Source organism: Meleagris gallopavo, chromosome 5 (assembly GCF_905368555.1).
Source record: "Meleagris gallopavo chromosome 5, MGAL_WU_HG_1.1, whole genome shotgun sequence".
Classification (NCBI taxonomy): Eukaryota; Metazoa; Chordata; class Aves; order Galliformes; family Phasianidae; genus Meleagris; species Meleagris gallopavo.
Window position 1 is genome coordinate 47,647,620 of NC_139408.1, and position 25,503 is coordinate 47,673,122.

Genomic DNA, 25,503 nt, shown 5'->3' on the forward strand with positions numbered 1-25,503 from the left:
CATTTCAGAGGCCCAAGACAGGCAGCACAGTCAGTAACCCAGATAAGAAAGCTGAAATCCCCCCCTGCAGAAGGAATGAGCAAGGACTTGATGAAACCCTGCTCAACCCTCACAGACAAGTTTTCTTCCCACTAGCACCAGCGGGAAGAGCATTTTCCCATCAACTTCACTATCAGGAATTCACCTTTCCTAGTGGGTCTGCATGTTAGGAAGCACATTTGAACTGGACTGAACTGAGCATCTCACCAAAGTCCCCCTCCCTACACCACTGCTACCTGCTTAAGGACACTCCTGAAATGGCTCCTCCACCCCCAACATTCTCCTTTTCCCTGTGTGTGCAAACCGTCCCTTGGTTCTCTCCAGGGGGATTAAGAGCCCCTGGTGTCAGAGAGCTGACCCTGTGCAAAGATATATACTGCGGGGCAGACAGCCCCTCTGAGCACCCCAGAGCCACAAGGGACCTCTAGGCTGATGGATCCTACAAAGACTTGTGACTGAAGCCTCCATTCCATGGCGCATTCTACAGGGCTTTTGTCAAAGGATTACCTAGGCGGTTGATTGAGTGTAAAACATGCTGTACCTGCAATGTTCTCCTGCTTGGGGCAAATTCCTTTTGTAGGCGTGAGAAGACGGTCTTCTTCATCGGGTGTGACTTGGATCCCGATTTCCACTGGCTCTGACACTTTCCTGAGCTCGGCGCGTGAGGAGGGGGGAGGGCTGCTCTTATCCATGCTCTTTTCATAGCAGACACCACCAGTGCCATTGCACTGTTTTCTCTTGTGCTCTATAAAAACCAAGATGTCTCCCAGCGGGAAGTTCATCTGACACTGTCCACAGGTTAACAAGTCGGGGTCTGTCCCACCTGCAGCGATGCTGATGCCACCCGGCTCTGCTATTGCCAGGCTCTCATCCTCGTCGGCGAGTGCCGGTTCCACATGGTCAGCCTCTGCTTTATATGGACAAGGAGAAAGAGGGAGGAAAAGGGCAAGGGAAGAAGAGAAAGAGATTGCTTTGAGTGTTCACAGACTCTGACAGATGCATCGCAAGAGGCCCAGCCACCCCCCCACACACACACCCAAAAGAAGCCAAGACTGATTAGATCTTTCTTTCATTTTTCAGCTTTTCCACTCTCCCAGAATGATTTCAATATATTTTGCAACCAAGCCTGCCTGAAACAAAATGGAAAGGCTGACCTGGCATAGCTTTCCTGACAGCTCCTTCCCACTGCTGCCAGCACTGCAAGGAGATCAGCAAAGAGCCATTTTGCAAACATTCGAGCCCTGAGTCACTTTCTGAAACAGTTCCTCTCTTTTTAACCCACCTTCTCATTCCCACTGCATCTCCCAGCCATCTGGCCGAGACCCCATCCAGCAAGTCTTACACACCCAAGCCTCTCCTTTCATTTCAGCGTGGGGGAAAAGCAGGGAGTGAAACACTGGGCAGGCAGGGTCAGGCTCGTGACAGCAGTACCACCACTTTGTCCCATTACAGACATCAGCAATGTGAAATGACTGCCCATTGGCACGGTGGGACAGCAAACTATTTGCTGGAAGGCAAGCAAGATGTATTTTCATGAAAAGTGAAGATGTTTCAAAAGTGTGTACAGTGGGAAAGAGAGTAACATATTGGAACAGTGGCTGAGCCCAAAATCTTCCACTGCCAAATACCTGTGCAGTTGCTATTTATCTTAGTAAATGTTTTTATAGAAATCTTGACCATGGACCTTGTGGACTTCATACCATTACCCTCAAAAGACTCTGAAAGCATTTCTGAATGACCTGAATCTGTTTTTAGGAAATAAGCAATTTCTCACTTCACCATTAATAAAATGCAGCATATTTTAATGGGCATTTTGAAGATAATTCTTACATGGTAAAGTAATTATAGATCACAATCCATTTCTGGGGCAATACTAGTTTTTTGTTTTATTTTCTCTTGTTCTGCTGCGTAACTGCCAAATCATACAAACGTTGGTCTTTACTTGGGCAGAATTTCCACTGACTTTTGCCTAAGGCTGTTTTGCCTCTACGAGGACTATAGGATTTGGGCAGAACAAAACAGAGGAGCTAACAGTATGTAAATCAGCAAGTGAGACCTCTAATCGAATCAGGATTAAAGGAATAGTAGGAGAAATGTTCTTTATTGGCCTGAGTGGCTTGCTTATGGATTTCCTGGGGAAAGCAAGTTACACAAATAGCTCAGAGAAGTGAGACCAAGATAAGCAGATGTCATAATCCAGATCTGGATTCCCTTCCTGGACGAAGACAAAAGGAGTTTTGTCTCGTTCTTCAGCAAATTGGGAAAAAAAAAAGAAGAAAAAAAAAAACAAAAAACAAAAAACAAGGACCATAGAAAAGAGACAGAAGGTAGAAGGTGAAATGTATTATCTGACAACAAAAATGGTTGAGCCTCAAAAAGGACAGGTTAGTAAAAGAATCATCCCTGTTTTCCTCTTCCAGAATAAATAATTGATTAGTGTATCTACCAGCTGTACTACGAGTTGCATCAGAGCAGCAAAACAGAACTGAGGGAACAGGAGGACTGAGATCCCAGCAAAGGACTCAAGCACACCCCATCCCATGAGCCAACGATGGGCACAGGGAGGCTTTGGCTCCCGGCTCACCCCAAGGTTACCAAAAGCACCATCCTAAAAACCCATAATTACTTTTTTCCTCTTAATCTAAGTTGAAAGGGAGTTTGAAGACAACGTTACATAATTAATTCATCAATTTATGTTATGAAAAGGTGCCTCCTTGCCTCAGTGAAAATGTAACCATAACCCTGTGCCGAACGGGGACTGCCAGGAAGAGAGCGGATGGCTGTGAAAAGTGTGTCACAATGCAAAAGGTAATTATTTAGTGCTGCGGTTCCCTTTAATGATCTAACATTGAGCAATATTGTTTATATTGAAGAGAGCTTGCACCTTTAATTACCAATTACATATACATCATTTTAGAGCCAAAAGAAAAGGACTGTGAAAAGGGTCCTTTAGAAACGTGCATGCTATTTCTAGGAAGAATTCCTATTAAGGGGGAGCAAAGTGTCAAAATATATATAAAAAAAAACACAGAGAGACATACACGTACATACACAGTTGGGAGATGGGTCAAAGAGCTGGAAAAGACAACGGGAAAACAGGAACTGAACCAAAGGTCGTAAGGAAAAAGGTGGCAGAGGGGGAAATGTTTGTTACGAGTTTCATGGAACGTTGCTATAAAGCTTTCAGATTAAAGTCGGTCTCTCAAATTACAAAGGCTGAATTTTGGCATATATATAACAAATAAAAAGAAAAGCATAGGTCTCAACTTTATTATCTTTTTGATGTGAGGATTTTTTTTTTCCCTGTGATTTAAATTGTGCTGTTCAGAAAATGTAGCGAAACTGCTGCATTTGATAAGGGTCCTGACCACGCGGCTCTGCAAACATGAAGGAGGTTTTAGCAGCTAAACTGTTGAGAATTCTTTCCTTTCAGATCCGCAGTTCATTTGAATATTAGTTAAATCCACATATGCCTATTCACTTACACTCTCTCACTCTCTCTTTCCAAGGACTCTGCAGTGGCACTTTTTTAAAATAACATCTGGTATTCCTTCATATTTTGGCAGTCGTCACATTTACCGAAATTCAGCTTTTCGTTTGCTCGGTGAGTGGAGCCCTCATGATCCGTAGTAATTGAGTTTCAAACTACCAAAATTTTATTTGCTTCAACTCTGTGTCTGATTTTAGCTTAACAAATCGTCAAGCAGGAGACTGGCCGTAAACCCAACAATGCAGGAGCTGTATTACAATCCCTTATTCAGAACATGGAAAACAGACATAAAAGAATGAAAAACAAAATACTGAATAGATCTTCAAATGCATTTTATCCATGTCAATTTGCATTTATTTTTTTTTTTTACTCAGAATAATAATAATTAAAAAAAAAAAAAGGCTTCCTATTGACAACTCAATTAAGCCATTAAAAACCTACATTCAAGTAACATTACAGGAGAGATTTAAAACCCACAAAGGAAAAGAGAAAAAAGCCTGAAGTCCAGCCCATAACGCACCAGGTCACGCCTGGTTAATACAGCGCAGAGATCTTCTGCCGGTTGAGGAGTCCTTTAATAGCAGTGGGGCAATTTAGGCCAGTTTCAATCTAAGTCCTGACTCCACTTGTGTCTGTGGGTTTCAAATGAGTCGCTTCACATTATTTGAATTTAACTCTGTGGTTTTATTTCTGTTTGTTGGTAGCTGGGTTTGGGGGGGGAGGAGGGTGTTTCCTCGGGAGTATTTTATTTCATTTATTTATTTTTTTAAGAAGGAAATGTCGAGCCACACAAAAAAGGAGAATGGAAAACATCTCATCTCCCTTACGTGGGAAAAGGGGAAAAAAATGCAAACGAGTTATTTCCAGGCAGGACTTGTGCCCAGGTTCTTCCAGGTGTGTTAAGGTGTGCCCGGCATTATCCCTGTGCCCAGAGGCTCCTCCAAAAGGCCCTACACCACCTCCCAGGTGAGCACTGTGATAAGGACGGGTGATTTGCAGGGACATCAGCAACACTGTTGTCGTTCGGTGGCTTCATGAAATCAGTGCAACGGGACGATCTAAATCAATTTCTTTACTTTGAAAAGCATTATGCTTACTGTCTGGATTCCGAACAGCATCTCAAAGCCTACAATGCCAAAATGCAGCAGACAATTTTCTTAATTCCACAAAGGCACTGTCGCAAAACCACCAGAACTCCTCTTGCAGCGTGGTGACATCATTACAGCATACGCGCCCCATGCAAACAATACTCTTATGCCCAACATTAAAGCAAATGCACATGCTAACTACTTTCTGCCTGTCAAATGTCTCAAAACCATGCCCATTAGCAGTGAAAAAGACTGCTACTCAAAATCATCTCAACGGCCTCAGAGGACAGTCCTGTAGATGCTTGTTCACAGGCTTTGCATGAGGCTGGGTCCAGCTACCAGTGATTTATTTTCTTGTGTTTTTATTGCACTGCAGATTGGAAGGTGTAAAGGAGTCAGAAAGTGGGCTCCTCTCCTCTTTGTTGTTTTTTTTTTTCCCTCCCCTGGTATCAAAGTGACGCATAGGAAGGGGTAAGAGGGATGCTTTGGTGCTGGGCACTGCATGTTGAACTCCCTCGCTACCTTCCATTTCTGCAGTGGGGTCACAAACCCATAGCAGGGGTGTTGGTGAAGCACTGTTAGAGCCCTGTCTCTGAGTCAGGATGCCCCCTTGGGATCAGCTGGGGCTGCCTTGGGGCCAGGAGCCCACACAAAACTATCGCTGGCTTCGAAGAGAAGCAGGAGAGAGCACAAATAAGTGACTGCTCGTCAGGGTGTTGCCCAAAGCAGGCCTGAAAACGATGTCCCTTCCATCAACACCCACATGTCACATTTACTGTAACATCAACAGGCTTAGTGGAAATAGCTCGGATCACGCGTTCCCGAGCTGGGTTATCGCAGAAATCGGTGTCAGGATCCTCACTGCACAATGACTAACACCGCATAGCAGGCGATGCAGCCCCTCACCGCCCAAGTTTATCAATAACCCACTCCAAGTCCCCTCACAGCTGCAGGGTGCAGGGTTGAATCCACAGCTGCACCTTGCGCCAGCATCACAGTAAGCAGTACCAGGTGCAGCTTAGCTGCCACCAATTCTTCATTTTTCCGAGGACAGAAAAGCAATTATTCAAATAAATTAAAAATAAAAATAACAACAACAAGCGTGAGGCTGAGTTGGCCAAAAGAGGCGACCTGGTGAGGAAGCCCCAGAAACAAACGGGTCGGCAGCTCCCTGCTACTTTTCAAGAGAATCTCAGCCGCATGCCAAGTGCACAAAGGCGGCTGGAAGATCTGGGAAGCTCCGCCGTGCAGAGCCGCGCCGTGCGGGGCCGCGCACCGGAGCGCAGCGCGGAGCAGCCAGAGGCGGCCGGGGGGGCACCTGTGGGGCCGGAGCCTCGGCGCTCAAAACCGCGGAGCTCCCCATGGCGCGGGGCCGTGCGGGGCCAGGGGATGGGGGGCCCCCCATTAACCCCCGCACGGGCTCCCGAGGGTCGGTCGGCTTTGCAAAAGTGTCCCGAGTCACTCGGAGAGCTGTTCGGGCCGCCGCGCACACCTGGGACGGAGCGAGCCCGGCCGTAAGGAGCGGAGCAAGGCACGGGACTTGGGAAAAACGAGGAGGGAAATGGTACGGTAACCCCGCGGAACCAAAAGGGAACAAAAGCCACGAACATTCAAGGATCTGCATGGATCTCAGCGTTTGTCAGATGGCATTTCACCAGGAGCTCCACGCGGTGTTGAAGAAGGGAGTGGCGTATCTCCTCCTAAGTAAACTATACGTTCACCAAAAAATATTTACTGCTTTCGAGAGCGTAAAATGCAGAGGGACTTCTATAGACTGCAGAAGCTGTAAATCGTCGCAGATAAAATGGGATGTGATGATGGGATCTAAAAGCATGCTTTGTTCTCCAGTGAATAGATTTGTTTTATTTAAAACTCAACGACAACCAAGGAGAGAAAGGAGCGCTCGGTGCCACAAAGGCCGAAGGAGCAGTGTTTTGGTGCGGGCTTTGAGCTGCCTTAGAAAGGGATACGTGGAGTGCGGGTTCTTACCGAAAGGTTGAAAAGGCGTGATCAAAATTCCGTAATTAGTTCTGAACGCGTATTAAACACACGGCCACTCTGTTCTTTTTTAGAAATATCAGTCTCAAAAGAGCCTGTTTCTCAACTGTGTATGGAACACTGTTGCTCGTATACAATTTCCTTAAGCCTTTTTTTTTTTTTTTTTGCTCTCGTTGAAGCATATTCATTATAACATTCAGCGAATTTATGGCTTATTCCAGTGGCTTAGTAAAAGGGGTCATAAAAAAGTTAAGTAAACCAGTGTTTTTTTTTCCTTCCCCTTAACTTTGGATTCCTTTTCTACCCTGCACTGTCTGCTGCTTAGTCTTTGGAAAGTACCTTGGGCATATCCAGCACATACAAATTATCAACTGCTCCAGGAAAAAAAAAAAAGAAAAAGAAAAAAAAAAAGGAATTTCTTGCACTGAGACAACTACACAAAAGACTTGCATATGTCAAAAACAGAGAACTAAGTCCCTGTGAATGCTGCACCATTAATCAAATCCCCGATCTAGTGTCACTTTTGCCAGTAAAATGATGATATTCTTCTAACCCCCTTCTACTGGCGCGTGCCTGCAACGCATGAAGTGTGTCCCTCTGCTTTAATTTGTTTTCGAGCAGCTTGCTTTAGGCATTTTTTATATATTCCTTCAGAAGGAAAGGAAAAAAAAAAAAAAAAAAAAAAAAGTAGAAGAAAAAGCTGTTACTTAAAGCTCCAGCAAAGGTCTACAGCACGGAGCAGGCATCAGTTCTGGGGAGGGAGAGCAGGGAGCAGATTGAACTGATGTTTGGGTCTGAGCACACGGCTGGATTGAGGCTTGCTGCTGTGGGTGCAGAGGAACGGTGTGCAGCCTGCCCAGCTACAATCTAAGAAAGTAAATAAACACCAAAGAGGAAGGTGCTGTAGTAGGAGCAGCTGAATGAATCACGCGTTTATCAATGCGTGCCGTTATTGATGGCTTTTCCCTCCCTCATTAAAAAGGCACACATATATAAATCTATCTGCAGCCAATGCTGATACTTCACCAAGTGCTTTTACGGCATCAGTAACTTTCAGGCAGGCAGGGAGCCCAGCCACCGTTTGTTTTTCCACACTCTTCTCTCAAGGCTGCTACCAAGACAGGACCAAGGGCTGCCGACATCTGCACTGTGGCCCTGGAGAAGTCATTGCCCCAGGAGGAAACACTGGGGCAGGGAAGCAGAAGCCATCTTGGTGCTGGGAGGCTGCTGCTGGGCTCCAGCACAGAGAGTGGGATGGGAGGGAGGCAGAGGAAAGATGGGAGAAAAGGCAGCGTGCACGTACATGTGCGTGTGCCGGGGGGCAGAGGCACCGAGGTGGAGGAGAGGGAGATTCTTGTTCCTCTTCATAAAAGTTAGCAATTGTGGAATGGAAGTAAAGCTGCAATCAGCAAAGTTTGAGGGGTTTGGGAGGGGAGAAGGGAAGGTTTCCTACTGCTGGGTGCCCTTCTCTCAGTGTCAACGGTATGTCAGATGGGCTGTGGGCTTCCAACAGGCTCAATTCAAACATTAAATGGAGTAGAGAAATCATCAGATAAATTGCCGGCCCTCACTACGCAAGAGTGAAGGGTTTTTGTACAGTTGATGACAGCCCTGATCTTTCGTCTGACCTAATTTACTTCTCTCTCAGGTTAGAATAAAGCACTCCTTCCCGTCTCGGGATAATCTTCATCCCTATACCGAGTACTAAAAATAAGAATCTGCTTGCACTATGCTAACCATATCATCTTCTGATTAATTTCTCATATTGGGCAAAGTGAGAACTCTACTCTGACATCCAGTGATCGAAGCTTCTCATGTGCACGCCATGAAATTACACATTGGAGCAAGGAATGTCCCGCTAAAGTCCATCCATGGTGGGCAGCCAGGCAGGCAGAGAAGAGCTTGGAAGAGCTGCAAATTCTACACAGGCTACATGGGTTTGTACTTCTCTTTAGGAAAGAAACACTTCATTTCATTTCATTTATTTGAACTTGCGAGAGCTGCAGATTTTTTGTTATAAGGGCCTGAGCTACATATCAGCAGAGCCTCTGAGCAGGGGTATGTGTGGCTTTTGTAGATGTGATCAACCCCCAACTCAGTGTAGCTCCTGTGCTCACTATGTTTGTTCCCACTGGAAAAACAAACGTGGGCTTCCCCTCACGAACAGAGCCTCACTGGTTTACAGGTAGCATTACCCTGATCTCTATCCGACAGCAACAAATTGAGAATTAAAACACCGCGCATCGACAAGAAAAAGAAAAAGAAGAAAAAAAAAGAAAGAAAAAAAGAAGAAAAAAAAAAAAGCGTTGTTAAAAACTAATTTTAATTTTAAAAAAAACTCCCGTCCTCCCGAGTCGATTAGCAGCGATTTAGCTAAAAATAGCTCTGCGCCTGCCTCGCAGCCCCTCTCTCCGAGCGCCGGGAAGATCTGCGCGTGAAAATCGATCCTCCAAGTTGAGGCTGCGAACACCGCGCGGCGGCCGCCGCTCCCGGAGCGGCGCATCCCGGCGCCCAGCGCACATCGGCGGGCTCCGAGCTCCCCCTAGTCGTCAGCAGCCGCCACTGGCGCGGGGCAGCCCGGCGGCACGGCTGCCAGCCAGCAAAGTTTATTTTGGAAAGTGTTTTCTATCAACAAACAGCGCGGAGCGCGAAGCGATGGAGGTAGGAAATGGGGAAGAGGAAGCAACGTTGTGTGCGAAGGGTTTTTGTAGGCGAGAAAGGTTCGCTAGCCGAGGAGGTGGCAACTGGAGTCGGGAGCTGATGGCGATAATTTGTATGACTTCTACCAGCGCGCACTCCTCTAAGTCATAATTATTGTCAAATCTGCCACCAGACAACCCTTTGTTCTGTGAAGAAACAGACGTTTTGCACAAGACTGGGGCTCCGGCCGCTCCCATTAGATGCAACTGGGTTGTAAAACCTTTAAGACTTTTGGTTCTCAATATTTAAAGCAGCCTGACTAAATGTGCTCTTCATCTGCCGAGTGGCAAACAAATGCAAAATGATTTCTCACCCGCTGAACATCCATCTCAGCCACTGAGCACATCAACCAAAAGGACGAAGCAGCCCAGATTCACCATCTAGTCACTGCACAGCACTTTTATCAAAATATTTTAAAAGCTCAGAAACTATGAAAGTACGCCACTATTTTTTCTAATCTCACATCAAATACAAATAGATCTAAATGAAAAGCAACCTGGAAATCAACAGCACACGGCCCCTTTCTTTTCTGCCCTATTTAGAGACGACACATGTAACGTCTTTCTAAGACACGTTCTGTGCACACTGTGCGGGTATCACGACCAAGGCAGCCATCACCAAAATGATTTCCTCTCTAACCCTTCAGTCACAGCTTGCATTCTCTTTGCATGAGAGTTGGTTGCACTGCTGTATTTCTTTCCATGAGACAAAGCGCACTCGTGACACTGAATCTAAACACGTTTTAAGAGAAACTACTTGAAGCAATTTGCAAAACTTTGACATGCAAAAAAATCGGAGTGCTTTTTATTATCATTTTTAATGTAAAACATTACAGGAAATTATTACTTTTCCTAGGGAACCTGTTGACCAGGCAGCAAAGAACCTTCTTTAGAACTGGCCCTGCACCTGCAGCCATACAATCTCACTGTGCCTCTCCCTCCCAACCTTCGCTGCTGCTCCGCAGAAAGGTTCTCGCTTTGCCACCTCCTGTAAACCTGTACTCAGCAAGCTCTGCACATGCTCTCGCCTTTTGCATTTCCTTCAAACCCAAATGCAGAGCTGGTTTGAAGGCAGATTTCTCAAGTTCAAAAGGAAGAAAAAAAAAAAATAGAAAGAAAAAAAAATCAGATCCGAAGTTAGAAAATCAGCAGTTAGAATCAAACCAAACTAACGTTTCTTTGCACAGAGCAGCTCTACAGCTCCATTTCCTCTCCTCTTCTCTACCTCGTTGCCTCTCTTGTTTTGTCCGCCCATCTAAGTAAGCTCAGCCACCAAGTTTGCTCTGTTCACCATCACCATGTTCTGGAGCTGCTCTGTGCTCTCCATGTGTTTCCCCTTTTTGTGCAGCACATGTATGCACTGCGGGGCTGCCTGGGTGAGCCTGGCCAGGATGAACAGGCCGCTTTGCACTGTTGAGGACCAAGGTGCTAATGAGACACTGCAACTCTGGGGCACAGCTCCACTGCAGCCTCTCTGCTTTTTGTGTTTGTTTGTTTGCCTTACACTCAGGGTCTAAATATTTCTCTGAACACCGAGAGCATGAAACCCAATCAACTCCAGCTAAGCGGTGTCAGAAAACCCTTCTCTTCTTTTCTCTCATCTCTCTCACCATCTCCCTTTCCTTGCCTGGCACAGACCTCCAATCCATCCTGAAATGCAACTCTCCTGACAGATGCCAAAACCAGAGAGCGGGGGGGGAGGGAAACAGAAGCCCAAGCTAAACATGACATAAATGCGAGATTTCAGAAAGCAGTTCTCAATCCATCCTGGCTTTAGGGGCTTGGCTTGGGGTTGAGTTTGCTCTGCTGCAAGTGTTTCGCTTTCCTGCTGCCCACTACTTTCCCAATACCCTCCTCAGAGCTCGGTCTCCTGGCTGCAAACTGCACCTCTACCAGAGCAGGGTGCAATCCCCCTCCTGCAGCCCACAGCTGGGGCTCAGTGCGCTGCAATGCCTCCGCTCCCCCCAGCACCAACCCAGCGCAGCCCCCCTGGCTCCCACCCCCTCCTCCCCTGGATACCTTCCTTTTTTTCTGCCACTGCTCAGTATGCAGCATGATTTCTCCGCCAGCTTCCTTAGGATGGAGAGAGAGATAAACACAGAAGGGAGGGAGGGAAGCTGTGTACTGCTCCGCTCTCCATTCCTCCCCAGCCTTGCCGCTAAACCCATTGTACACGCAGCTCTTCGGCACCTCTCAATGTTCTCCTGCCTCATTATTTACTTTCAAGTAAAGCGATCAGAAAATGAGATCAAATTGGAAGAACAAACCTACCTGGCTCTCTTCTCCAACACCAGCACCCCCACCCCACCACCCCAAGCAGTGACAGCAGCGAGAAAAGAAATATTTCAGCCCTTTAAACAAATTCAGACGTGCGCAACAAACCCAATTTTCCGCACTCCCCCCTCCTCCCCTACACCCCACAACTGAGATGGGAAAGTGGAAGAAATGGCACGGGGCAAGCTGTGGTGTTTGGGTTGATGATGCTTTTTCTTAAATTTAAAATAAAAATAAAGGTGGTGGAGGGGGTGGTGATAAGGAAAGGGGAAATGCATTTTCCAAACTGGCTGGTTAATAACAAAAATGTGATTAATGAAGGAGTGGGGGGGAATCCACCTTTTATGGTGATGCAAATCTGGCTTCAAAATAACAATGAATTAAAAACAACCCCCCACCTCCCTTCACCCCCCCGAAAGAGAGCTGATACCCAGACGCATCTTCATTTGTGTTCCACCAGCTGATGGGCTGGGGGGGAGGTGGGGGAGGAATAGGTTAAAAAAAAAAAAAAAAAGGAAACACAGAAAGAGCGAAAGAAATTGAAATTTCGGGACCCCAGACATCCATTCCAAACCATTCCCTACGAAAAGAAAAAAGATCTCACGGGAGCTGGAAAAATCATATACACATCTATCTATCGTTACACGGGGAAATCTTACAAACAGAAATTTATCACCGGTAACAAAGAAAGAGAGGAGCTCGCAAGCACCAAATGCTCCTGGCAGATGGCTCCTATTCTTGGCTTTCAGGGGAGGGGAGAGAAGCCGGGGGAATATTTTATTTATTTAAATTCTTTAAAATCTGAACATAAATATTCGGATCCGCCGCGGCTCAGGTTCAGCCCCGGGCTGCCTCCGTGCGCGCCGCCGCCCCCCGCAGCACTGCAACTTGCGGACACCTCGGGGAGGGGGTGGGGGTAAGGGGGGGTCCGGCCTTCCCGGCGGGGTGCGGAGACTCAATCCGGCCACCCCCCTCCCTTCAACCTCCCCACGGCGTGCGCGGCTTTTTCTGATCCCCCCTCTCTCCACCCCCCCCTCAAGCGGGTCCGATGCTTTCGGAGAGAAACGTAGAAGCCACCCCCCCCGCCCCCACTCCCGCACGCTTTGTATCCCCGTGTCCGGTGCAGCGGAGGGCACTGGGGACCCCGCGGACCCTTCCACCCGTGGCACAAACCCCGTGGGGTTCGGGGCGGCCGGCCGAGACGTGGCCCGGCGCTGCCTACGAACGCTCGCTCACCCCTCTCGCTGTGCTGCGAGGCTGGGAACAGAGAGGAGGGGGATGCTGGAGGGAGGAGGGGGAGGGGGGGGTGAGCTCCTTCCCTCTCCTCGCTTTTTAGCTTTTTTATTATTATTATTATTTGAGGGGGGAAGGGGGTGGAGGGGGGCGGTGTGTGTTTTCATTTCACAATGGGAGCTTCGGGAAAGTGCACCCTCCGCTCTTGCTCCGGCCCTGAACCGCTGCTCGGCCGCATTCCGTGCCCTGCAGCCCCCCAGCATCTCGGGGCAGCCCCTCTCTCTCCGACCCCTTCGCAGCCCCGGCCGAGCACAACATTCCTCCCCCCGCGTTCGGAGCAGAGTTCTCTCCGCCGGCGGTGCACCTGGGGCGGGCAGCGCTGCCGCCTGCCCATCTACCTGCCCCGCGCCGCTTCCCCGGCCGGCCCGCCGCCTCACAGATCAATTTCCCCCGGCCTCTCCTCTTCCCCAGCCCCGTCCCTGCTGCCCACCTGGGTTCTCCCCCCGGGCAGGCTGTCACGCCGATGCAAGGCGCTCGGCCAACTTTTCCCCGGAGCGGGCGGAGAGGAGCGGGGCCGGGAGGCGAGCTGCGGAGCCCCCGAGGGGCGGCCCGGCTCATCCCGTCCCGGCTCAGCCCGACCCGACCCGGCCCGGCCCGGCCCCGCGCCCCCGCCGCCGCCGCCGCCGCTCCCCGCGCTCTCTCCGCCGGCAGCGCCTTCCCCGCACCGCTCCGCGCTGCAGCCCGCCCGCCTCACCTCCGCACCGCTGCAAACGCACGGCAAACTTCGGGCTTCTCCCCCCCTCCACCCCCAGCCCATCCCCCCTAGCCACACACCCCCCCCTCCCCTCTTTAATTCCCTTCTCCTCTCCCTCTCTCTGAAGTCATTTGGAAGCTTTGGTTCCTCCTGGAGACCCCCCCCTCCCCCCCCCAAACCGCTTCCTCCCCTTCCCTAATTTCGCTCCTCGATTTCGGCTCGATCCGATTCCAAGTCGAAACTTACGTGTGATAATCTCTCTTTGTGACAAGTGCTGCGGGTTTCCCTGCTTGCGACGGGACATTGCCCTGGCATTTACACTGGCATCGCCTGGAGAGCTGCACTGGTCTGGGGGCTGCGTTGGGGGCCGGTCCTCCTCCTCTGCTTTTTTGCGTCTTTTCTTCTTCTTCTTCTTGATCGAGTTCTTCTTCTTTCAAAAAAATAAAAAATAAAATAAAAGGAAAAAAAAAAAAACAACCTTTTGCTGCTGTTGTGGTGCACTGGATGGGATCTCCTTTCAATTAAAAATCATCATCATCATCGGGAAAAGCTCTCTCGCTCTTTTTTTTCTCTTTCACACTCTGTCTTTTCTCCACTGCTTCTGCCACTCGGACTTGCAAACCTCTTCTTGAACTTGGGAGGATGTGCACCACCAGTACACTTTTCTCTTTCCCCTCTTTCCAGAGTGCTTGGCAAATTGGCAAGTGCGCTTTTCCACCAGGAGGGTTAAAAAAAAAATAAAAAATAAAAATAAAAAGCAAAAAAAAAAATCAGGAATAAAAAAGAATTTTTTAAAAAAGTACTGAAATTGGGTTTTGCCCAAACAGCCAAAAATTGCCCAAAAAAGAAAAAAAAAAAAAAAAAGCTTCTCAGAGATTGACCCTTGCTGGGTAGATATCTAGAGAGAATTTGTTTGAAAAGGGGCAGCCAAAACTGTGTCTCCTCTTTCCCAGTTCAAGTGGCACTGCTCTGCCCTGGTGCTTTAGGATTGCCCGTGCTCCTGCACCACTTTGCACTCTTCCCCCCTCGCCTGGCGCTGGGACTGGAAGGAAGGAAGCCCCCAGTGCAGCTGGGCTGGTGCTGGCTATTACTATTATATATTGCAATGTGAAGATGGCGGAGTCCTGGTTCTCTGGGAGCGCTCTGTCTCTCTATGGCTGGGGCTGCCTCTGTACAATGGGATAAAATTCAAGTTCAAGTGCGGACGTGACGTTTAATCTGCACTAGAGACAAAAAGACCCAGAGAGTAGGAGCACTGGGGGCGACTAGCGGTGGCTTTTTAACATTGTACCCTGCAAGAGAACAAGAAACGCCACTCGCACACACTGCACTCACTCACACACACACACACACACACACACATACACACAAACTAAAGCACATGCACGGATCGGGAGCAGCTCCGGGCTTTGTGCACTGCTGCTTTCTCGGGTATGCGGAGCTCTGGGAGCAAAGCAAAGAGCATTTGGAGGGGGGGGGGGGACACACAAAGCCGCATCCTCACGCGGGGCCAAACTTCCCCGTGTCGCGGCGGGGGCGGCTGTGCCGGGGGCGGCTGCCGGGGGCCGCTCGGGGTCGGGGGAGGCGCGGGCGGGGGCTGCGGTGGGGCCGCTCCGGTACCCATCGCCCCCGGCGCAGCCGTGCGCTCCCCGCGGAGGCGCTCGGGCCGCCGGTCTCCGCGGACGCCGCTCTTCGGCAGCTCCTCGTCCCCCTGCGTTTCTTCCCGACAGTTTTACACACCACCACTATCTGTGTGGGTTGGGGAGAGTTGGGTTTTGGTTTGTTTTTTTTTTCTTTTTTTTTTTTTTTTTTTCCTCCTCTTTCCCTAAAGCGAAGCGTGATGGCAGCGGGACACGCGCGCACACACTCCCGAGTCGCACACGCACACACGCTCCGACCCTCCTTTCCCACCCCTTTTCCTTACATCCCGGCGGCAAGGGTTTCTCTGGAAGGAATTCACTCTCCGCCACGAATCGGGAGACGCTGGGCTCCCGAGGAGCGCACCTCGGGCACTTTCCCCGTTTCCCATGCAGGTAAATGCCCGCAGCTGCGTGCGCTCACACTTGGGAGATTCTGGGAACCAACTTTTTCCTCTCTACTCCGCTCTACCTGCTCCTCCGATTGTTGTTATTTCACTTTCCCGACCAAGCAAACGTCCGTGCAAAGACCTTTCAGCACCGGCTCTGGACAGGGCGAGGGGAGCGGGGAGGGCCGGGGGCCGAAGGCGGATGAGGCAGAGACCCGAGGAGCCCAACCCGCACCCGGAGAGCGCTCTGCAGCGCGTCGTTCAGTTTCTGTGTTAAGTGAATGTTTTGGTGTGAAATCGCTGGAGAGCCCTAGTGGAGCAGAACTCAGCTCGATGACCTTAATCAGCTTTGAGTAGAATTTGGCTAACCTGCGAGGCTCCGTCCTCCTCCAGCAAATCTGCCCGCACACCGCTCCCACCGCCCCCGGCCCCCCAGCCCCGGCCACGGGCTCTCCCAGCCGCTCGGCCCCCTCCGCTGTCGTGTCAGCACGCGGCCGATACTCCAACAGCACTTCAGCTGTTGAGCTCTCCGCCGTTTTCGCTCGGCTTTGAGTCTCACGAAGCCAAACGAGAGCTGTGAGAGCGGCGGCTCCGCAGCCCCACGCACGGACAGACGCGGTGTGGGCACCCACGGGACCGGGCCCCGCGGTTCTGAGCAGGCACTTGCAGCCCTCGAGCGTGCAAAGTGCAGCCCGTAGCGAGCGTGGACGCTCCCGGGCGAGCCGCGGGCGGCTGCACCCCTGGGGAGCGCGGTGCCGGGAAGTTAGCGGGCAGCATCTGTTGATTAACCAGCGGCTCGCAGCGGGGCTCGGAGCGGGAGATAAGGGCCGGCAATGATTGACCGCCTGCCCCTCCCGCCCCGGCTGCGGGCAGGGCTGCGGGGGAGCCTCCAGCTGCCGCCTCCTCCTCCTTCTCCGAAAATACATCCCAATAGGAAAAAAAAAAAAAAAAAAATTCCAAAGTGATTTCTCAGTCTCCTCTTTCCTCCCCTGTCTGGCACTTGTGATCATTAGCACTGAAAGCTGTTAATGTCTTGTCTCACAGCTCCCCCTTTAGTCTCTCTGCTCTCCCTGTCTCGCGTTCAAAGCCGGATCAATAGCAGCCTCTCTCTAACCTTGACCTGTCCCCCGACCCGCCTCCAGCTGCAGCTGCCCCGACGCTGTGCTTTCCCCCAGCCCCCCCGCCGCAAAGGGGCCGGGTCTCCAGGGGTCTCCAGGGGCCTCCCCGGGCATCGCCCCGCTCTGTGCCGCCGCGGGCGTCGGGCACGAACCGCAGCCGGGAAAGGGCCGTGCGCTGTGCCCCAGCACTGCTGCCTGTCCAAGGCAGGAGTCGCTGCTCCTTATTTAAAAAAAAAAAAAAAAAAAAAAGTAAAAAAAGCAAAGAAGAAAAAGAGAGCATAACCTGCAAGAAGAGAGCAAGCAAGACTGTCTCTCAGGGTGCTATTTACTGTTTGTGCCTTGTTTTAAATTAAAAAGGAAAAACACCAGCACACACAAAATTGTATTAAGGTGATGATTGTATTGAGGCAATCTCCTCTGTCTGCCCAATACACCAAGGATTTGAAGAGTTCCTATCGAGGAGCACTGTCCTTGTCGTAGGGGAAAGCAGGCTGATGTGATGTGGAATAACTCCATTCCACCCCACACACGGGGCGTGCTGAGTCAAGAGCCCTCTGCACACACACGCTCAGCTTCCTGCTTTTTCTTTCCTTTTTTTTTTTTTTTTTTTTTTTTTTTTTTGGAATCGTGCAACGTCTTTAGCTAAAATTTGGCACGGATATAGATATGTAAATAGCAGTGTGAAGAGGAAGTCCCGATATCCTCGCAAAGGATAAGCTGGTTGCGGCACTTGGGCGCATTTCGAATGCATTTCCACTTTCTCCCCATTTTCTCAAATAACTTTTCAGTGGAAGAGAAATTGGAGCTGCAGATTCTGTGTGATGTGATTTGAGTTTCTTCCCGACCCATGCTAAGTTGGAAGCAAATTGTTTTTGATACTGATCTGGGAGTTGGGGGGAGAAGAGAGAGGGAAGGAAGGAAGGAAGGAGGGTCGAGACAATCTGACATAAATGAGGCTGCTATCCTCATTCTCTTTGAATCTTTAAATGTTGCTGCTTGAGAAAAAAGAGAGAGAGAGAGAGAGAGAGAAAGAATAAACACGGGGTGCGGATGTGATCAGCTTCGTTAGCCGCTCCACCTTGTGAAAAGACACAGAAGCACAGGATCCAACCAGATCATATTTACATACATATTAATAAAGCTCCCGAGGTGGCAGTTCAGCCTTCACACACAGTGCAAGGATCTCTGCGAGTTCTCATTTTAGACCCATAAAAAAAAGATAAAAAGAGGTCTTTTGGGCTTCCCTGAATATTTTTCTGCAATGGTTTTATATCATTTCTGAAAATTACATAGTTAAGTGGCATCAAATTTCTGGGTGATATAATAACTCAAAATGTGTAATTCTTTTTTTGTATCAAATCGCTTTGCAGCCATAAACAGAGCTTCAGAACCTCAATCAGAGCAATGATTTGGTGGGTTTTTTCATTTATGGCAAACAGTAAAATTGTTCTCGTTACCTATTCAAATATATATAACTTGGGACGTTTATTCACTTGATTTTCTTTTCCATGACAATGGTATATTTTAGGATGGCACAAAATGAAGGCTTAAGAGGATGGTGCATTATTCCCTGCCCCATTCCTGACACTTTCTGGAAAGCAGCAGAACAGGTGCAGATTGCGCTGTGCTTTCAAGACATGCATTGCCCCCTCGTTTTTGGTGTCTGTCACTCACTGATGTTTCCAGGAGTGAATTTCAGAAATGAGATTTCCTCAGCATTTCCATTCTGAGCCTTCCCAAAGTGCCCTGCCAGGCCAGTGCTCTGGGTTGTTCTGTTTGTTGTTTTGATTCCTACGTTTTTCCTCGTTGCAGAGCCCCTCATTTTCCAGCCCGTCCCAAGTGCTAACCATGCTGAGAGCTGTCCAAAGGTTGGAGCCCAGTTTTTCTCTCCAACGTTCGTGTTTTTTTTTGTTTTGTTTTTCAATCAAAACAGGCAAAAGCAAAAATAAAAACCACAGAACCAGCAACAGAAGAAGAACACTGCTTTTTAAAATTATTTTTAATAAGATATTCTTACAAAATGCAGGATCGGGTCCCCTTTTCTTTCTTCAGTTTACAGGTACATCCCTGCTTCTTCCCACAGTCACAGGTGGAGGGGAGCGCACCTCACCGGCACCCAAAGCACAAACTGACAGCACCCCATCTGCTGAGAATGCCAGTGAGGTGCTGCCTGGACCTCCACATAATTCTGGGGTCAGCACTGTTATTTACAAAAACAAAATAAATGGAAGGAAGATGGACAAAATCTGCTGTTGCTGGGGAGGCTTTTTCAAAAAGAGCTGGCACATATTCCCTACCGAATCCAGTCCAAGGATTGTTAGTGTCTTTAGAAAGCAAGTGCCATCGCTGCTTGATGCAATGAGCTGAGCTCTGGGAACCAGCACTAGTTAGCACCAGTTTCACTGAAAAAGACAGAAAGAAAAGACAACTAGAGTGAGAGAGATTTTCCTCCAAAAAAAAAAAAAAAAAAAAAGTACTTTTAAAAGAGGTTCCATTATGTAAATGCACAGCATTGTCTCATTGTCTCTATCCAGAGCTTCATGCACAACTCATTTTACAGGGGAAGGGGAAGAAAGAACCCCTCCTCCATACATAGTCCTTGGAACTTCAACATCCCATAATATAGGAGCCATAGAGCTCTCCTCTGCTTTCAAATGCAAGTTTATAAGTTTCAACAAATTCCTTCTTTTTGCTTTCTTAGATGATTTTAAGACGTTAAGTCCTGGGATTGTTTAAAATAACAAAGGCCTTGACACTCTGAATGTGGCAATGAAATTTTCATCTTGAACTCATGGCAGAGGTGTTCCGGGCCAACTCTTGTGAATCATGAAAACCCTAATCTGAACATCAGAAAGGGAAGGCACCTCCTTTGTTACTTTTCTTTATTCTTCTATGCTTTTCCTACTTTATTTAAATAGGGTTATACTCATAGTAATATACTAATGGTGGTGGCTGTTATTTTCATTGTTGTTGTTATTATTGTTATTGTTATTATTATTTTAACTTGGGTGGCTGATCTCACAGAGGAACATCCATTGGTTTCTGGATTCAGCAGCAGCCTCTACAGTTTCATTATTCCTGTTGACAACAGAGAAGTGCAGATGGGAGCGCTTGCATATTGCACCCAAATTACACATTCTTGTTCATAAAGAGTAGAACAAAGTATGAATGTGAAACGTCATTGCTCATGTCTCAGGCAACTACTCACATCTTAATTGAAAATGATCCAATAACAACATCCCCTCAGACAAAGCGATTCTGCCTATCTCTGCACTCACCGAAGGCAGTGGAGCTGCATGGGCAGCAGATGGCCTTGGCCATCACAACCCCAGAGCCCACAGAAGGATACCCAGTGCTGCTTTGGGTTTCTTTCCCCCTCAGCCCCCACCAGGTGAAGCCAATGGTGATAGCAGGGACATGCTCCTGATGTCAGGGTCACACTTGCCACTTTCCCTGTCCTGCTTTCATCAACTCTCATACGTTTCTGTTTTTATTCTGCTTGGGAGCTGCAGGTCAGCAACCCAGTGTTGGTTAGTCATTCCTCACCCCTCAGCTGCCACTTCAAAATGCAGTTCAGGCTGCCCAGAGAGCTGTGAGTGCCTATCCCTGAAGGCATTCAAGGCCAGGTTGGATGGGGCCCTGGACTGCCTGTGCTGGAGGATGGCAACCAGCCCATGGCAGAGGGTTGGAATTGGGTGATCAATGAGGTCCCATCCAACCCAAGACACTCTATGAGTCTGTGACTGGGCCACCTCAGATCTGGGACCAAAGGTTTGGAGGCACGATACTCAATGGCCAGAGAGATGCAAAGTGTTTGCAAAGCAGCAAATAAAGTCTTTCCTGAGCCAACCATTCCACCTGGACCCCACTACAAATTATTGTTTTCAATTACCACCTGTGTACTCCTTCCCATGCAACTTATTGATGTAAAATTACAACAACACTGGTATAAATAAGTTATGCTGCGGTTGTAAAATGGAAGAAATTTTGTTGTAGCAATTATGTTCAGCAAGATGACAAAATAAATTTCCAGTGCTGTGCTTGCAGTAACCTGGGGAATTTAAACCTCATAATTTCCATTCATTTCAGATAATTTGGAGTAATTTCTATATGTAATAACTTTGTAATGAAAAACACAGCGGTACTGAAGTGATTTCAGCTCCTTTTTTTTTTTTTTTCCTATGGTATACATGGCACGAAATAAATAATAAAAATAATATTTCCTTTTTGTATGTGTTCGGTAATTCTTTCAGCAAAATCATAAACTAATACCAGGACTAAATCTCTGTCCATGAAATGAAAAATAAATTGAGTTAAAGAAAGTGAAAAAGTATGAAAGGCCTTGGATGTTTTATTGTGACTTTATTAAATTGTATCATCTCCATGCTCTATGGTATCCCCGGGGGTTACTGTTCTGGGGAAGGGCAGAGAGCTAGATAGGTACATATCCCTAGATCAAAGCAGAGATGGTTGGAGGAAAATCATGCAACAGTGTTTAATTCTGCCCTTTACTTTTTAAAATGGAAACTGGAAATAATACAGAAAAGGAACAGGATAGCATCAGATAGTACAGGATAAAAGATACAAACCACTTTGGGCACTGAGTTTAGTTAGTGGTTTTGATGGCAAGTTACTTTGAGACAGTAAATATGTGCAATCACAGAATATGCTCCACTACAAGTGAATAGCATTTAATTAAAGATAAGAAGGAGTACTGTACATCACTGAAGAGCTGTATCTGTGTCCTACTTACCATCACAACACAAGGCTGTTATTACACAATAAACATGAAATCACGTGCTCTGTATTGTTGAAAACAGTGATTTCCTTAGGAAAAATATCAACACAATATCAATAATATTATTTTTGCATTTATGTCTCACTTACATCTTGGTAGTTCAGAAAGGTGGGCAATGCTTGAGAGACTTCTCATAGTGCTAAGCAAAGGGAGGCATAAAAGGTCCTTGTATAACCTCAAAAGGTTACATCCAACCAAGCTGTGGGACTGGAGATAAAGCACAAGATTTCAAAATTCAGCTGCTAGAAGTTCATCTCCCCATAGCATCATGACCTCTTTGTTTCAGTCATATTAAAATGCCTGCCGTCATGTTATTACTCAGTATTATTCTACCAAGCTGTATCCTGGACCACTTGAAGATAACACAAGATACATGGACTAAAGATTTATGACAGCCTGCTGAAAGCTTTGTCCAGGGATCAAGCAAGGGCAGTGCCATGATCTGCTCAGAGGGTAGGAAAGATAAAGGCAGTCTAGAAATAAGTGAGACTGAAGGTTTTGGTGGACGAGAATGAGAGTCCTTGATTCCCAGCCAGTTGGGTCAGACTGGGCAATGCCCTTATCTGCACAAGGGAAAGAACACAACCTAGTGGGGCTTGGGGTTGGAGATTGTTCCAGGAAAGCTGAGAAGAAATGTGATAGCATTATTACAAAGTATTTGGCTAAAGGGTTGGATTGCCAGTGGCTTGCTGGAGAAAGTAGCAAACTGACAAAGTGAAATCTACATATTAAGTAGGTCCTTAGAGAGCCTAAGATCTCTCCAAAGGAGAGGAACACTGATTCTGAAGGTGGCACAACAAGCCAGAAAAAAAAACATGCACAAATTCTCAGCCTTGGGCTTACCTCTTACTGAAATCAGTGGTAATTAGCTGCCCACATAATTCTTGAGGCTCTGTTGCCGATTTGATCAAGTTGGGATTTGCTATGCCACAGACCACCAAGATGTATAGGTCCATAGGCCATACCCTCCAGCAGATCCCTGGGACAATTCAGATCTAGAAAGACAACAGGAAATGTACAGAGGTAAAAGTCAGTCGCAGTACAACAGCACACAGCGGTTGGCACTGAGGATTTTAGAATACAGATTCTCATCCCCAGCCTTCAGACTAAAGAAATGGAAATGGAAACAAAGTTCTAAAAGCTAAAGGTAGGTAGAGGTCAACAGCAACATGTAATGGCAGGGAGCTGAAAAACTCTGATCCCTTCATCAAAAGCAGCCTCAAAAGCGAGGACCAAAATAGAACGCACTTGTGGTCGCAAAGTTGAGGGGGTACATTTGAATAGCAGCTCCTGTGTCGCTGTATTTTTGTGTAATGATGTTGCAGCTACTGAGAAGGAAGGAGCAGTCACTCTGAACCTCCACACCAAAGCTTGGGAACGTTTTTTGAAATCTCTTTTTTAAACATATACATACATATAGAGAGAACATACATATAAAATAACATATACACTCATTCTAACTTTGTGAATTTTCTGATCCCCCTTCAGAATTACAGGTAATTGCATTGCCTTCCACTAAATTGCTCCAAAAAATAACACATGCTTTCCCACATATAATTTCTTAAGAGAGTATATTAAGACCCGTAAGGAAAGTAAACAAACAAACATCTGCCAAGGTACATAGCTAAAATCAAAGACCTGTTTCCTCTGAGCCAGGTCAAGATACATCTTTTCAGATGGCAATGCCCCTGTGAGTAATCATCATTTGAAGCCTTGACCCTTCCTACTGGATAAGGTGTTATACACTGAATCTTCATAGGAACAAAGCATAAGTGAATTCCGCTTGTTTTATGGAATGCATGTAGATGAGGTCAGCCTCTAAACTGAGATTTTAAAAAGATCGCTCTTTTCTGAATTCAAAATATAATTGCTATACAGAGCTCAAATTAGCCATCCAGAAGCATTGGGAGGGGGAAGGAGAAGAGGGATGAAGACAAAAGCAGGTGTCATTTTAAGCATATGACTAATTCCTCTTGCATGTTTGATTATTCATGTGTTTGCAGAATTGAGGCCTTAGCCTAAAGTACACCCAAGACCACGTCTGCTTTATCCATGGCGATGAGCACACTACCAGTGTTTGCCATGGAAAGGAGCACATAGAATAAGAATAAAACAATGCCAACAAAGTCCCCCTCACTCCATGCGCAAATTAAATTCATGATGAGCAGGCCTGAGGGAGGGAAGCAGCAGTGGAGGCCTGGCATGCCATGTTATACCGAATCTCCCTTCTGCCTACTCCTCCACCTCTCTCTTTTCCTCCTCCTCTCCATGTGGCATCCTACTCTCCTGCTGCTTGCCTGCTACGCCTCTGCAGCCACTCGAAGTGCTATGTGGTAGCAGTACAGCAGCAGGAGCACGCTGCCAGTCCCTGCCTAATCATCCCCCACCACCGTCCGGGTAGGCCTCCTCAGCCCCCTCAGCCTCCTGCCCCCGACCATCACGCGGCTAATTGGGGCAGGTCAGGTGCTAGTAGAGTCCCAGGTTTGTGTTGAATCATAGAATATCCCAGGTTGGATGGGACCCATAAGGATTATCAAGTCCATCCCCTGGCTTCACACAGCACCACCCAGAAATCAAACCACGCATCTGAAAGCATTGTCCAGATGCTCCTTGAACTCTGGCAATTCAGAGCTATGCTCACTGCCCTGGGGAGCCTGTTCCATGCCCGCCACCCTCTGATGAAGATCCTTTCCCTAATACTCGGCCTGACCCTCCCCAACACAGCCCCATGCTGTTCCCTCTGGTCCTGCCGAGATCAGCACTGTCCCTTTGCCCTCTCTCATGAGTAAACCATATATCACAATGAGTTCTCCCCTCAGCTAGGAAGGGATACAAGCTTCAGGACATTCTCTCCACAGAGACCCCCATCTCAGCCATCGTTGCTGCCGTGGCTGAGATGTATTGGGCAATCTGGAAGGAAATCTCAAACAGCTCTAATGAGGCACTTAGACCTCCTATTCCCCATCTTCTGCCACACTGCTGGGATATTCAGCTGTTTTTTCTTATCAGGATGAAACCTCACAGGCATGTTCCTCAGGGTGGGAGTCATTGTGGTTAACCCCATACTGGTTGGTCAGGGCAAGAGCTGCTGCTTTATCACCCTCTGTCACATGCCTGCACTAGCAGGTTAACTACAGTGATTTCCCAGTGCTCCCCTTCAGGGAAAGACAGAGGAGGAGCCAGAGGACTTGTAGGGGAAGAGGTGGGGTTCCCAGACCTCACCTAACACTTCTGCCACCCTGACAGAGCGAATGACACCTTATCTCTGAACCTGGGTACAGTGTGTCTCTTTGCTGCCAGGCTGGACATTGCTCTGGGATGACCAACCCACACAAATCAATTTATAGTTTCATCACAATATATCCTGCTGATATTACAGAGGATATAAAATTCAAATGCAGTAGTACCTTTGTGCCTAGAAGCATGTTTTCATCAGCTTTCCACAAACCAATCCTGCACTTATGCACACCTCTGTATGCCACCTTCCTCTTGTCTGTAGAACTGTCTTGGGAGGGTTGTGACATAAGACCTTGCAAACTCAACTCAGCAGTGGGTTGGAGATCTCAGTATTTCATGCTGCAAACCTGCCCTAAAAGCTCCAGGCATTGCTTTGCTGCTACTTCATTGCTGCCACCTTCAGATTTTATTAAGATTTGGGCTTTTCTTTTTTTTTTCCCCCCTCAAGAACAAACTTCAAATCTAAAAAAAGAGTCTTTCCTAACTCCCTGGGAAAAAATAAAAAATTAAAATGTGCCAAAAGCCCAAACTGTGCCAACCAAAGTCTCAGCATTCCAGAGAGAAAAAAAAGAAAAGAAAAAAAAAAAAAAGAAAAGAAAAAAGGACATTACATAAAATATGATAAAAGGAACTAAGACAGTAAATACTTCTTCAGTCACATGCACTGAGCTTCAGGCTTACCTCACAAATCCTAAGTGCCTGTGGCTGCCATCTTGCTCTTTGCCAGCCTGGTCTTCAGGCACTTTGGG

The 25,503-nt window shown here is 47.6% G+C and overlaps 1 protein-coding gene across 3 annotated transcripts in view; it reads right to left on the reverse strand.

Annotated features, from left to right (window-relative positions):
* The window catches only part of BCL11B (BCL11 transcription factor B), a 94,838-nt gene extending 80,100 nt beyond the window's left edge, over window positions 1-14,738 (reverse strand). Inside the window, exons 1-2 of one of the 3 annotated variants that reach the window (XM_010711898.4) lie at window positions 13,822-14,738; window positions 581-946 (exon numbers count right to left, since the gene is read on the reverse strand). In XM_010711898.4, the coding sequence (XP_010710200.2) occupies window positions 581-946; window positions 13,822-13,879 (424 nt within the window). In that variant the 5' untranslated portion in view covers window positions 13,880-14,738. Of the gene's footprint in view, window positions 1-580; window positions 950-13,821 lie in introns of all 3 variants that reach the window. The other 2 variants (XM_010711897.4, XM_010711899.4) reach the window with 2 other exon arrangements.
* Between the last annotated feature and the right edge of the window lie 10,765 nt (window positions 14,739-25,503).